This window comes from Aquarana catesbeiana, linkage group LG04, assembly GCF_042186555.1.
Source record: "Aquarana catesbeiana isolate 2022-GZ linkage group LG04, ASM4218655v1, whole genome shotgun sequence".
Classification (NCBI taxonomy): Eukaryota; Metazoa; Chordata; class Amphibia; order Anura; family Ranidae; genus Aquarana; species Aquarana catesbeiana.
In genome coordinates, this window is record NC_133327.1 from 266,377,282 (window position 1) to 266,392,162 (window position 14,881).

At 42.6% G+C, this 14,881-nt stretch overlaps 1 protein-coding gene across 1 annotated transcript in view; it reads left to right on the forward strand.

The window, feature by feature from the left end:
- LOC141139902 (solute carrier family 12 member 9-like) overlaps nucleotides 1-14,881 on the forward strand; it is a 289,342-nt gene that overhangs the window by 19,802 nt on the left and 254,659 nt on the right. Inside the window, exon 2 of the mRNA XM_073626475.1 lies at nucleotides 434-568. Coding sequence (XP_073482576.1) covers nucleotides 434-568 — 135 coding nt within the window. The remainder of the gene's footprint in view (nucleotides 1-433; nucleotides 569-14,881) is intronic.

A 14,881-nucleotide genomic window follows, 5' to 3' on the forward strand; every position in this document is an offset into this window, starting at 1 on the left:
AAACAAAATGTCTTTGGGAGCTGTGCATTAGGCTGACAAGCGTGTTCCATTTTTAAATGAATGATGTATTTACCAGAATTGTCAGGGGTGTTAGGGGTAGGCGGCAACACAGGAAGTAAGGGGAAAATCTCCAAATTGGAAATAGACAGCAACAACTGACTGATCTTACCCTTCCCAGGTATAAAAAAAAATTGGAACAATTTCACTTTACAGTTTTGAATAGTTTATGTCCAGAAAACTGATATGAGGACGCTTATTATTTACTTAGAGTACTTTGATGCCAAAGCTACACGAGTTAGCACTCCAACTAAAGATTTACAGTACATTATATGTGTTTGTATGTTTCTTATGTAACACTGTAGTATATATGCACATGTAAAAAAAAAAAGCGATGTGTGGGGCTTTATAACCTTGAATGTCATTTCCCTTCCAGGCTTTGTGGTTGGTCAGTCAGGCCTATATGAGTCGGTGGGCATGCTTATCCTGTCATATTTTATCATTGGAATGACCGTTCTTTCAGTCTGCGCCATATCAACGAATGGAGCCCTGGACGCTGGTGGAGCTTACTGTATCCTTTAATAAAAGGCCTACACTCAATATAAAATGTAATCTAATCCAAGGTATGATCTGTAGTTATATCACAGTATGAGAAAAAACGCTTTATCTTTAGTAGCAGATTAGGTTACATTAGTTACATTAGTGCTAACAAGATGGTAATTACCTTGTGTGTACATGCAGATGGTTCCCTAAGCAGTGAACACATTTATTGTTTTTTTGTGGCTGTTGACTGGCCACTTCACTGTTATATTCTGAAATCTGTAAATTTGGTACATGCAGCTGATGTCTGATCATGTTACGCTTAAAAAAATATGTAAACCCAACTTTTCATATCCCTGATGTGCCTGCTGTGCCACACTAAGCAGGAGAACAAAGTGTGGTGAGTTCTCTAACTGTGCTGGGAACTCAGCCTACTCTCCTTTAATGATCAGGCTTGTCCTGACATGCCTCCCCCGAACAGCCTTTCACTGGAAAGATCAGTGTGCTGCTGTTTCTTAACCCCCAGCTCATGCAGCTGAGAATTGTGTGTGATCACATATAAAAAAAAAAAAAAAAAATACTTTATAACGTTTTTTTATATCTATACACACTTTTTTTGCCTTTCATTACCATTTTAAAGTGGAGTTCCACCCAAAAATGGAACTTCCACTTTTTGGATTCCTCCCCCCCTCCGGTGTCACATTTGGCACCTTTCTGGGGGGAGGAGGGAGCAGATACCTTTCTAATACAGGTATTTGCTCCCACTTCCTGGCATAGATCACCGCGGTGATTGCGGTGACCTATGCCACTTCCACCGCCTACCCCGTCCTCCCCCGCTGTATTCTGTGAGACATCGAATACAGCAGGGACCTGAGAGGACGCGCAGCGCGACTCGCGCATGCGCAGTAGGGAACCAGGAAGTGAAGCCGCAAGGCTTCACTTCCTTATTCCCTCACCGAGGATGGCGGCGGCAGCAGCCGAGAGCCGAAGGACGGATTGGCTTCGGCTGCCGACACCGCGGGCTCCCTGGACAGGTAAGTGTCCATATATTAAAAGTCAGCAGCTGCAGTATTTGTAGCTGCTGGCTTTTAATATTCTTTTTTCAGCAAACCTCCGCTTTAAACTGAGTGGGTTGTTTTACAAGGTGAGGGTTTACGTATGGAGATAGTGATGTGGGCTGGTGACAGATTCAAATAGGCACCAACATCTCTGGATAGAATATATATACAGGAAGGTATTTAGTGGGATTTTAATGGTGCCAAAATCAAAATAGTACAAAAAGAGTTTTTATAAAAATAACATTTTATTGATACATAATTTAAAATAATTTAACATTAAAAGTTAGCAACTTGTCTTTTTGGCAAATAACAGAAGAGATTTTCAAAAGTCTGTGATGATATGATGTTTTATAGAGGTCGACCGATATGGGTTTTTCTCTGGCCGATGCCAAAGCCGATATTTAGAAATCGCGGTGGCCGATGGCCGATATATGATGCCGATTTTTTTGGGCCGATATATTAGGCCGATTTCTTTTTTTTTTTCCCTTCATCGCATAAAATCTAACAGTTAGACCCCTTTCACACTGGGGCATTTTTCAGGCGCTTTTGGGCTAAAAATAGCGCCTGTAAAACGGCTCCCCTGCAGTCTATGTGAAAGCTCGAGTGCTTTCACACTGAGGCGATGCGCTGGCAGGATGTTAAAAAAATGTCCTGCAAGCGGCATCTTTGGAGCAGTGTATACCGCTCCTCCACCACTCCTGCCCATTGAAATGAATGCGCACCGCTGCCGAAGCGCCTGCAAAGTGTTTCGGCAGCAGCGCTTCAGGGGCGCATTTAACCCCTTCTTCGGCCGCTAGCTGGGTTATAAGCGCCCCGCTAGCAGCCGAATAGCGCCGCTAAAATGACGGTAAAGCGCCGCTAAAACTAACAGCGTTTTACCGTCAACGCCTGCCCGCTCCAGTGTGAAAGCAGCCTTAAGTAATAAGTGATACAGAAAATTTTTTATATTTAAACATTTATTAAACAAAACAAACCTCCAATCAGTTCACTTGTATGTATAATTTAGATTAAAAAAAAAATAACTATCTTAAATATTAAATACACAAAAACAGGTAATCAAAACTTTTGGACGAAAAAAAATGGGCTAATTTTACTGCTTTTTTTTTTTTTTTTTATTTCATTAGTGTATTTTTAAAAAAAAAATTGCGTTTGAAAGACCGCTGCGCAAATACCGTGTGACATAAAATATTGCAACAACCGCTATTTTATTCCCTAGGGTCTCTGCTAGAAAAAATATATATAATGTTTGGGGGTTCTAAGTGATTTTCTAGCAGAAAATACAGAATTTTTACTAGTAAGCAACAAGTGTCAGAAAAGATTTAGTCTTTAAATGGTTAAAGGGGTTGTAAAGGTAATTTTTAAAAAAAAAAAAAATAACAAACATATCATACTTACCTTCACTGTGCAGCTCGTTCTGCACAGAGTGGCCCCGAACCTGGTCTTCTGGGGTCCCTCGGCGGCTGTTTCAGCTCCTCCCCGCAAGCATTTACCACCTTAATGCGAGCTCCCTCGCATGGTGGTGAGTGCTTGCGGGCGCGCTCCCGTGATACAGCCGGCGGCTATAGCCGCTCGCTGTATCACTCGGCCCCGCCCCCCGGCGCGCCGCGTCATCGGATGTGATTGACAGCAGCGCGAGCCAATGGCTGCGCTGCTTTCAATCCATCCACTGCAGCCAATCAGCGACCAGGCTGAGCTGCAATGAGGACGAGCAGCGAAGATTCGAGGCGTCAGGTAAGTAAAACGGGGGGGCTGGGGACGGCGGTACTGTCAAAAGTTTTTTCACCTTAATGCATAGAATGCATTAAGGTGAAAAAATTTTTATCTTTACAACCCCTTTAAACTGAGAACTTCTCCACGGAGTTCAGTCTATTGATAAAAGAACCTGAAAGAGATACAAATGTATCTTCTTATCAGACTTGGTAGGCTGCCCAGAGGAGAAGAGAAGAAAACTTCAGAAAACTTGCATTGACTATTACAGAAGTCATTTGCAAGTCCCGCTGAAGGTATAATCGGCTTTTTTTATCAGCACAATCGGCTAATGCCGATAAAGTAAAAAAAGCCAAATATCAGCCGATATATATCGGCCGGCCTCTAATGATTTATCCCGACATGTTTCCCTGCAAAGGGCTTCCTCAAAGGATTTGTTAAATAATCACTATTCAGTGAGACAAGATACACCATGATAATATAGAACAAAACAAATTTGATCTCAAAATAGAAAATAACAAAAATCTGATTAATTTTTATATATATTTGCCATGTCCAACCATTCAATATCTTACCCAGAAAAAGTCTCCCAGTAGTGCCAGACCAGAGCCACCAAGGCGATGCAAGGGACACATGGGGCAGTTTACCTATACGTTAAGTAGCCAATGCACCTGCCTAAAGCCAAATTGGCATCTCAGAATGTGGGGTTGATTTACTTAAAGAGGAGCTCCAGGCTCCTTCAGAAAAAAATAAAAGTCAGCAGCTACAAATACTGTAGCTGCTGACCTTTAATATTAGGTCACTTACCTGTCCAAGAATCCAGCTGTATCTTCACCCGAGCCAAATTTTCAATCAGCTCTCGGCTGCTGCCACCATTTCAGCTAAGGGAAACTGTCAGAAAAGCCTTACGGCTTCACAGCCGGTTCCCCACTGCGCATACGTGGAGCACGCTGCGCTTTGTGAATGGCGCGGTGGCAGGAGAAGAAGGAAGGGAGGCCTGAACCACTGGATAAGTTTGCTGCGGCAAAGTCAGCCAGAAATGGGAGTGGGTCAAAACCAGGTACCCCCCCCCCCCAAAGGTGCCACATGTGACAGCAGAGGGGGGGGAGGAGGCAAATAAGTGGAGCTTCCTCTTTTGGTGGAGCTTTGCTTTAAGGCAAATAGGTTATTCACTGCAAAGCTTAGTGTGTAAGGTGAAGCTCTGACAACTTCCAGTCAACTAGATATTCCATCATCCAGTCGTGTGCAAGCAAAAAATGCATTTTTTTTTCTATTTTTCATTCATGTGGTTGGGCATTCTTTGCAAAGTGAATTTTCACCACTTTCACTAAGCTCTGGGGGAACTCCCTTGCAAATCGGATTGCTTATTTTTTCTTAGTAAAATAAAGACCTGTGTGTCCACCTTTGCAATAAACAGAATTTTAATCTCCCAAATTTAATGTTACTATGAGCTTCCCTTATAAAATTTCCTTTCCCTTAGTATCTGCTCTGTTTTCATCTCTTCTGAGAATATGACTATAATGTAATAATATGATGGCTTTGTCTGCTTCTAGTAATTTATCTGCTATTTCATATCGCTCCAGTATGGCTTTATGAACTGTTATATCCAGGCTTTCCTTGGACTCTAGTGTACTATTAGAATGTCAAGAAGTCAGCTCTAAGGCCTTTTTACATTGCAAGCTGAAATTGATGTGTGTCCTGAAGCTGTGAATTATTTCACAGTTCAGCCAGGACTACATCTAGGCAGCTATCTTTAAACATAAAATGTGAAGGGTGCTAGCTAGTAAAGGTAGACACTGTACTTGGGTTGCCTGCTAGTAAAGGTTTTAGTGTACTTTGGTAATTTATTCTGCAAGGCCAAGTCTAATCCTGGGTGCATCAATGTGTTTTGACTGTTACTATGCCCACAGCAAATTTTTTTTTTTGTGAAATTTTAAAACCGCAACTCTGTTGGGGTAACAGTAGTCTGAAAAATCAGGCACCATAAGCTGTTTATGTAAGCTGTACAGAAATCTTATTGTGCACACAAGGAGAACCCCAGAAATCTAAAGTATAACTAAAGGAAAAACTTGTCAGGTTTTTATTATTTTCTGTGTCTCCAATAAAGAGACTCGCCCTCTCTAATTGTCACCAGTGTCATCAGGAATAGAGTTGGCATCAGAACAGGAATAGAATAGAAGTCCTAAAATGAGGACCTTGGTTCCTTGGACAACTGTCTTAAGCCCCTTTGACATGGTTGTTCCGATCTGGTCCGCCTGCGAGTTTTTCAGACAGATCTGATTAAAAGGTCATACATTCCTATGGACAGGTGTGAACAGACTTGTGTCTGTTCACACCTGCCTATCTCCAGGCCTGATCTGGTCCGCTAAGAAAAACGCAAGGGAATCTGTCCCCCTCCATTAAGGCATTGGATCGGAGGGTAATTGGATGTAAACAGACAGCGATGTCTGTTTCCAGCGGCCGTCCATGAGCGGAGCTGGCTCTGTCCGTGTCCGCTCTGCAGAAACTGAAAATTGGCAACAGGTTTAGTAGGCCACTGGAGACATAGCAGCAGCCTAAAGATACTAACAAAGTATAATCACTCAACTTTGGACATTTGTCAAGACATTGACTGTAAGCTGAGAGGAGAGGGAAGGAGGCTAAGCATTTTGGGTCAAGATCAAGATGGCTCCTTGTTCAGCCAGCAAAAGCCGGATGGGCTCAGCTCTACCTGTAATGAAGATCAACAGGGAAGTGTAAGATGCTGCCCATATATCTTTCCATCCCCAACTAGAATAAATAAAATTGGCAAAAGTATGGAGTATGCATCTCCCAAACCCTGAATCAGATCACTTCATAGAAGGTTGGGTGATGAAGATCTGCTATGCTGTACAGACTGCACAAATCCAGAAGAGAACACTGACTGCACTCCTTTCACCCACAAGGCTGCACTTAATCATAGAAGTGAGGAGGAGCAGAACCAGTGGATATGCTGTGACACCTTCCTTGTTACTGAGGAGAGCTGTGGTTTAACAGTCCATGCCTGATATATACAACCCTCTGGTGAGTGTAAACCCCGAAGGGGAGTGTGATGCACAGACTGTGGTGTGGGGTGTTTAACTACTTCCCACCCAGCCACTGTACATAAACGGCCGGGTGGGCGCTCTCTCCTTCTGAGTGGACGTTCAGGAACGTCCCTCAGAAGGAGCGGGATCGTGCGTGTGCCCACGCATCGGCCCGATCACGATGTGCTCGTGTCACCCGGACACGGCGCATCTCCGATCGGCAGGAGGGCTCTGTGATTAGCCCTCCTGATCACGTGACGGCCGTGTCCAATCACAGCCGTCATGTGATGTAAATACAGAGCTGGTTGCTAGGCAATCGGCTCTCCTCTCCTCATATAGAAGTTGTCGGTGAGGAGAGGAGAGCGGATCGCTGCAGCCGGCTGGTGATCAGTGTGTATGAGCTGTTTTTTACAGCTTTTTACTCACTGATCGCCAGTCTAGTGTCCCCACAGTGTAAACACACTAAGTCAACACACGTCCCCAAAACACATGTCCCCACATAGTAAAAACACCTGTCCCCCACATATGTAACAGTAAAATCACATATCCCAATGATTATCTGCACACATATGTCCGTGATCACCTGCGCACATCTGTACATGATCATTTGCATACATCTGTCCGTGATCACACGAACCAATTATCATACACTTAACAGGATTTTTTTTTACCAAAAACATGTTGCAGAATACATTTTGGCTTAAATTTATGACAAAAATTCGATTTTATTGGATTTCTTTTAAAATAGAAAGAAGAAAATATTGTTTTTTTCCAAATTTCCGCTCTTTTTTCGCTTATATCGCAAAAAATAAAAAACGGAGTCGTGAATAAATACCACCAAAAAAAAGCTCTATTTGTGTGAACAAAATGATAAAAATTTAATGTGGGTACAGCGTAGCATGACCGCGCAATTGTCATTGAAAGCGATGAAAGCTGAAAATTGGTCTGGTAAGGAAGGGGGTGAAAGTGCCCAGTATTGATGTGGTTAATGTTACAACATAGCAAGATTTCCATCTGAGGTTTCTGGGACTTTTTTCACATCTGTCAACTACTTACTACTTTCCATATACACATGAAAGCTGATCATAAACTTTATGATAGTAGCGCTGCTATAATAATTATAGGCACTTGATTTGGATCTGTGCTATTATTATTATCCTTTTTTGATATTTATGCGTTTGCATTTTAAGCGGCAGCTGTGTAATGCTGCGTACACACGAGCGGACTTTTCGACCGGACTGGTCCGACGGACTATCCGACTGACTTTTGGCGGACTTTCAACGGACTTTCCCAACGAACGGACTTGCCTACACATTATCACACCAAAGTCCAATGGATTCGTACGTGATGACGTACGACCGGACTAAAATAAGGACGTTGATAGCCAGTAGCCAATGGCTGCCCTAGCGTCGGTTTTCGTCAGTCAAACTAGCATACAGACGAGCGGACTTATCGATAGGAACTGGGTCCGGCGGAGGTCCGATGAAGCCCACACAAGGTCGAATTGTCCGCCGGACCAGTCCGGCCGAAAAGTCCGCTCGTGTGTACGCAGAATTAGTAATATTACACAGTGATGACATTTACTGTTACAATTGTGGAAGCTCTATTTAATTTATGAAACCTAACATATCTTTAGCACCGAGATAGTGGAAGGTGGCCTGGTATTCACTGTATTTTTTAGATATTGGGTTTTTACTGCAGTTTGTGATTTTATTAGAAAGTTTTTCCCTGTCAGGACATGAAGTGAAGGGGATTTTTCTAATTGGGAGCACAAATTGCAACAAGCCACTTCAATAAAATATGGAAGGGTTAGAACCTGTCAGATTATTACAACTGTGATTTCTTCCTGTTCCATTGACTAAGGATGTACACGTCTTGTCGTCCTGTCAAGGCAGGTGATGGCAATAAAAACTGAAGGGTTAACACCTCTCCTTCTTGTCTCAGCTGACACCATTTCTGGAAGGATCAACATTTTTTTTGCACATATCAAGCACATGTATCAAGATACTTTCAATTATAAAATTTAACAGACTAAAAGGGGGCAACTAAGAGAATATCATTAACATGGTTTACATACCATTGATTTAAAAGAAGTATTTACTCTTCTCAAATGTATCCAAACTAAAATACGTTTTGACCAGAATTGGACTTTAAAGTGTTTGTTAACCCATCCATATAAAACTATGCCAGCCCCTCTATTAGAGGCTGGCATAGTACACTATGTTGGTAGTTTTAAAAAACGAGCAGTGTAAATACCGAATTTGAGCTGTCTTCAGGCCTGTCACATGACTCACGGCCGCTTTACAGCTCTGATGGATTGCTTCTGCGGGAGGGGCCGTGATCTCCCTCTGACGTCAGATGGGGAGATCACGTCCCCGCTCGTCTCCTCTGCAGAAGCTCTGTATCGTAGCTGTAAAGCGGCTGCGAGTCGTATGACCGGCCTAAAGACAGCTCAGATTCAGTATTTAGAACTCGTTTTTGAAATCTAGTGACATAGTGTGCTATGCCAGCCTCTAATAGAGAGGCTGATAGTGAAAATGTTTTTATTTTAATTTACAAGTATAGCAGCGGGGGGGTGGCGGGGCCGGCCGGAGACAGACACAGAGAGGGATGACAGGCAAGTTCAGGGTTTTTTTTTTTTTACAGGTTAGAGGGGGGCAGATTACACAGCACAAGTTCTGTGCTGTGTAATCTGCTTTAAGGGACCAGAATCTGCATATATTTTTGGGGTTAACAAACAATTTAAAGCAGACTCCACAGTAGCTATTATGCATGAATACTTTCCAAACATGTTACAAATCTACAACAATAGGCTAATAGCACAACAGCATTACAGCATGATATTTTTAAAGATAAGCTCAATGTTTTTCTAAGTTCAAAAGCTGTTCATGGGTGCCAGTCAAGTGATTTGCCTAGGCTGAGATGAGGTCATTTGTCTTCTACAGGCAGGACAAAGCATTTGCTCAGTCTCCTCTCTTCCAGTAACTACAACATTGTAAATCTACAGTAATTCACAAGGTAAGGCTTCATGCACAATAGGCATAAAAAATGCTGCTTTTAAGGGCATTTGCATTTTTTTGTTTCTGCCTCTAAACGCCCCTCTGTATTAACCTATTTGTCCAAGCACACATAGGCGTTTACAGGTACCTAGAGAAAAAAAGCCCCGGGGAGAGGAGCGTTTTGCCGCAAAAAAACACAAGACGAACCTAAACACATCTAAACACGCTGAAACACTAGGCGTGGTTAGTGCTTCAGCGTTAATTTCAATGACCAGAATAAATGAATATTCTGGCCAATGAAATCAATGCATGTCAACATGCCTGACTTACCTAAATGTGTTTAAAAAAGCAAAGCTTTAAGCACATTTTTTAGAGCAGAGTTCCGGTCGTTTTTAAGTTTATTAAAAGTCAACAGCAACAAAAAGTGTAGCTGCTGACTTTTAATAAACACACTCACCTGTTCCAAGGTCCAGCGATGCAGCCGCCTGAGGCCTTGCTCCTTTCCCTCTCTCCATAGCACTGGCATTGCAAGTGTGGGCACCAGGCTGTGACAGATTGCAGCTTCACAGCCGAATGCACACTGCGCATGCGCGAGTTGTGTTAAGCCTTCTCACTGGCCGGGCAATCTTCTGGGACCTGTGATGTGTCCCAAAAGATTGCAGGGAGGGAGGTGGGAGAGGAGGGGTCGCCTAGGCGTTGAGAGAGCAAGTGGGAACTGAGTACTTGTCAAAAGATCACCTCATCCCCCCCCCCCCAAAAAAAAAAATGATATGGGATGTCAGGGGCCAAGGAGTGCTTAAAGTGGATGTAAACCCACATTTTTTTTTTTATATATATATATATATATATATATATCATACTGTAGAGTATAAGATTTCATATCATTTGAGCCCAGTCTTGCCACAAAGAGTTAATCCATCTCTGAGCAATCCTCTTTTATTGTTCAGTGAGAAAAATCTTGACAAACAGAGAAAAACTTTGTCAAATCTTCCCCCTTGCTGTGAGTGACAGGTGATTTACATCTCGTACACTAGCCTAAGAGCCCTTTCACACTGGGGCGGGGGCGGCGTCGGCTGTAAAACGCCGCTATTATTAGCGGCGTTTTACTGTCGGTATGCGGCCGCTAGCGGGGCGGTTTTACCCCCTGCTAGCGGCCGAGAAAGGGTTAAATACCACCGCAAAGCGCCTCTGCAGAGGCGCTTTGCCGGCGGTATAGCCACGCCGTCCCATTGATTTCAATGGGCAGGAGCGGTATACACACCGCTCCTTCACCGCTCCGAAGATGCTGCTGGCAGGACTTTTTTTACCTTCCTGCCAGCGCATCGCTCCAGTGTGAAAGCCCTCAGGGCTTTCACACTGGAATGAAAGTAGCGACACTTTCGGGTCGGTTTGCAGGCGCTATTATTAGCGCAATAGCGCCTGCAAACCGCCCCAGTGTGAAAGGGCTCTAAGACACAGGCATTATTTTTTTAATTCCCACCCCCACTCCTTTCTTCAGCAGCTCTGCAAGGATTGGCTGTTCCACACCTCAGCATGATTTGGCATGCTGAAGTCATGTGGTTACTTTGGTGCAGGATATTTAAGGCTGGCTCACATATATTAAGATAAAACGAAAAAACTATATAATAAAAATGTATCCCTAATGGGACAGCCTCAAAGGAAAGAAATATTTATTAGAATATTACAAGGACCCTATCAGTGTGTATGGGATGGAATAGGCGCTGACACTGCCATAAGTATCTCTGTCCATACATAAAAAATGTAAAATATAAAATAAAATACCATACATATAAAAATCTTAAAATATTGCAAATGTGACATAATAAAGGGAGAATAAAATATACTATCATGATGTGCGCCCTCTACACAGATATACCCACATCATAAAATCTTAAAGAAATATCCCATACATAAAAAATATCTTGCAATGAATGTGACATTATTGAAATATATTATCATGACGTACATCCACCTCTAAACAGATGCACGCACATCATAAAATCTTAAAACGGGATATTGAAGAAACATACTCCCAATGGTAAAAAACGGGGGGAGAAGGGAGGTTAAAATCATGTATATATATATAGAGACCATTGAACCTAAAATGAATAAGAGTACATTAGGGGAATATGGGGGCATCTTGTAGAAATTAAAAATCACTAAGGAAACAAATCAATTTCGATGTTGAGGCCCCCAGGCGAGAAAGTGTCTCATGTATATATCCACTTGGATTCAAGCTGGCTGAGGGTCCTAACCTTGTGGCCCTCCCGCCAGTGTCTAACATATGATTCTATTCCCCAGAATCTTAGCTGGGTGGGGTCCTCATTATGATGCACCAAGAAATGTTTGGACACGCTGTGCTTATCATACCCGTTTAAAATGTTTTGCACGTGCTCTTTGATTCGCACTTTAAGGGGTCTTTTTGTGCGGCCTATGTATTGAAGGCCGCAGCTGCATTCTAGGGCATAAACCGCTCCTTCAGTATTGCAGCAAATGAAGTCGCTGACCTCATACGACTCTCCTGTGCTGGTAGACGTAAAATGAAAATTTTTCTCGTTTGGACGTTCGTTCTCAGGCATGCAAAGCATCTTTTGCAGGGGAAAAAACCTTTTCCAGTAAAAAAGGAGAATGTTTTCTTCGGTGGGTCAATTACACTCTTTACTACTTTATCCCGAATAGTTGGTGCTCTCTTGTATATAAATCTTGGATTAATGGGTAAGGCATCGTATAAATCTCTGTCCGCCAAAAGAATGTGCCAGTGTCTTTTAACTATTTTTTCTACTTTCTTATACTGTGCATTAAAGTCCAAAATTATTGGGGCTCCTGCGGGTGATGTTTCCTTCTTGGCTTTGTCTTTGATTAGCTCATTGCGGTTCATTTCTGTCGCCTCTGATATCTTCTTCCTAATGAACTTCTGGTCATAACCCTTCGTGACAAATCTGTGTCCTATTTTTTCTGCTTGATCTAAAAACATCTTCAGGTGGGTGCAATTACGTCTTACCCTCATAAGTTGTCCCTTGGGTATATTGAAGAGCCAGTTTCTGTGGTGACAGCTTTGAGGCTGTCCCATTAGGGATACATTTTTATTATATAGTTTTTTCGTTTTATCTTAATATATGTGAGCCAGCCTTAAATATCCCGTCATGCTGAGCCATTAGCGGAAGTTCCCCTCCATATGTCATTGTGTAAAGACATTCCTCTGGTATTTATAGTCATCTGCGGACACATGCAGTAAACATCTTGCTACTGACATCTATGGGTATGTCAGTATGTTTTCTAACCATGAAAATGGCCGCGCACACGATCTTTTAAGATATGGCCGCCATAACATTACACTGGTCCACAAGAAAATGGCCGCCCATTCACTACAATGTAAAAGACTATTTAAAGACAAGTATGTGCCTCCCCTAGTATCCCCTGAAGAAGTCACGTGATCGGGTGACGTCACGCGTAGGGACGGGATAGGCACTGATACAGACTGAGATTGTCGAGCTCGCCGCTCGTAGGATATGTATGTGTTGTGCATTTACTTCATGTGAGTACATGCCTTTTAACTTTTAATAAAATATCGCTCTGCTTGAAACTACTATACTATCTGGTACCCCTTTGTTCTTTCATGTGTGTGCTCTGCTGGCACTGAGGGATCAAAGCACAGGGACCACCGGCTTCGGTCCAGGGACCCCGGGGAGAGACCACCTCCTCCAGCATTTGCCTCTTATGCGATTTTCCCATTACCGCAAGTGTGTGCTCTGCTGGCACTGAGGGATCAAAGCACAGGGACCACCGGCTTCGGTCCAGGGACCCCAAAGAGAGACCACCTCCTCCAGCATTTGCCTCTTATTTGATTTTCCCATTACTGCAAGGTAAGGGGCCATCTCTCACTTGTGTGTGTTTTATGCACGAAGAGGACATACACACCCTCTCTCTTTCGGCACCCCACTGGCTGTTTTTTTGCACATTGAACTTTTTAAAGGAGTGAAATCACTGTATGGTCTATTTTTGTGTTTTCACTGGCACATACGTCTGGTGTGTTTAAGGACATTTCTTGTATTTTATGTTATTGTGGCGTTATTGTCTTCGATGTGATCTACATATATGCCACACACCTATCTGCACTTTATGTGTTGTTTGCACAAATTACGATATATATTTTGTTTGGTTTGCACAATTTTGCCCATTTGCACTTTATATGTAATATACACGTCATTTGTGGTATTATATGCATAAGGAATTGTTTGTATGGTCCCTGCAATTATGCAGTTTTTTGTTTGCACATGTAGATAAATACATAGAAGATTCTATATGTGCTTACGGGTTGCACATTAGCACATTAGTACTTTTATTTTTTGCACATTATGCATGTATGAGGATTATGAGGATTATTTACTTTTTGCTCCCTGCATGCATAGTGTTGCCACATTTTACACATGTTGATGATTACAGCACGGGCTAGTGATTTATTTATTACACACTGTTTGCACCTTTCCAATTAGATATGTCGTGTGAGTTTCCACTATTGTTTATTTACATATGATCCCACAGCTCCATTACATTTAATTTATACTGCCATAGGGTATCATATCCCCTCATTATATCAGGTTAGCGCAGCACCCACTTTTTATGCTTTGTACCGCTCATGGGCCTTGTTTGATCCCGTTCGGTGTCTGCAGCTGTCCACGTGTACACCTTTCTTCCAGGGTAGTGCAGGAATAACTTACATTTTGATTCCATGTGGTTACTTTTCTGTCTTTTCACTGGATGTTAGAGATCATAGCAGAAGTTCAGTGTAAGAAATACACAGGAGAAAATGCATATTGACAAGGGGAGTGTAGAGGTGGGCGGGGAGTCTACTGACATCACGACTCCACCCACCGAGCTCCAGACAACAGAACCACCCACAGAATCTGCAGTTTTTCGGGTCTCCTAACAGACAGAGGGGAGACATTTGACAGGTAAACATACATGCAGTAGGCATGTATATCCTTATAGATAATCCCTATGGCAGTAGTTTAGAAAGGATGACATTGGGTTTACATCCACTTTAAAGCGGTAGTTCCATTTTTGGGTGGAATTCCGCTTTAACACTGGTTTCTCCTGCCAAGCCAAAGGTGTTTAGAAGAGTTGCAGTGTGCATGGGGCCTAAGAGTCTAAAGCAGAGGCTGCCCTATTTCAGGTATTTCTGACAGCAGTCAAGAACTGCATAGACACCTGAATTGATATGATTGTTTCATCTCTGGGTGAGCAGATCAGTCCAGTAAATATACGCAGACTCTGGATCCCTCGAGCAAACATACCACTACAGATGAAGATGTTGTCAGGGAAAGTACCGGGATCTCTGTGAGAGGTAATATACTGTATACCTGTGTGTTACAAGTATTGTACACATTACCTAAAATCAATACCGGGACAAGTTGTAGTAAGTGATTGGCTACACTAGGTGGCAGTCTATCCCTTTAAAGTCCTCTGTTTCACTGAGTTTCTTAAAGATCTTTGGAAGAGAATATACTATACAAACTCTAATACTGAGAAGTTTCTC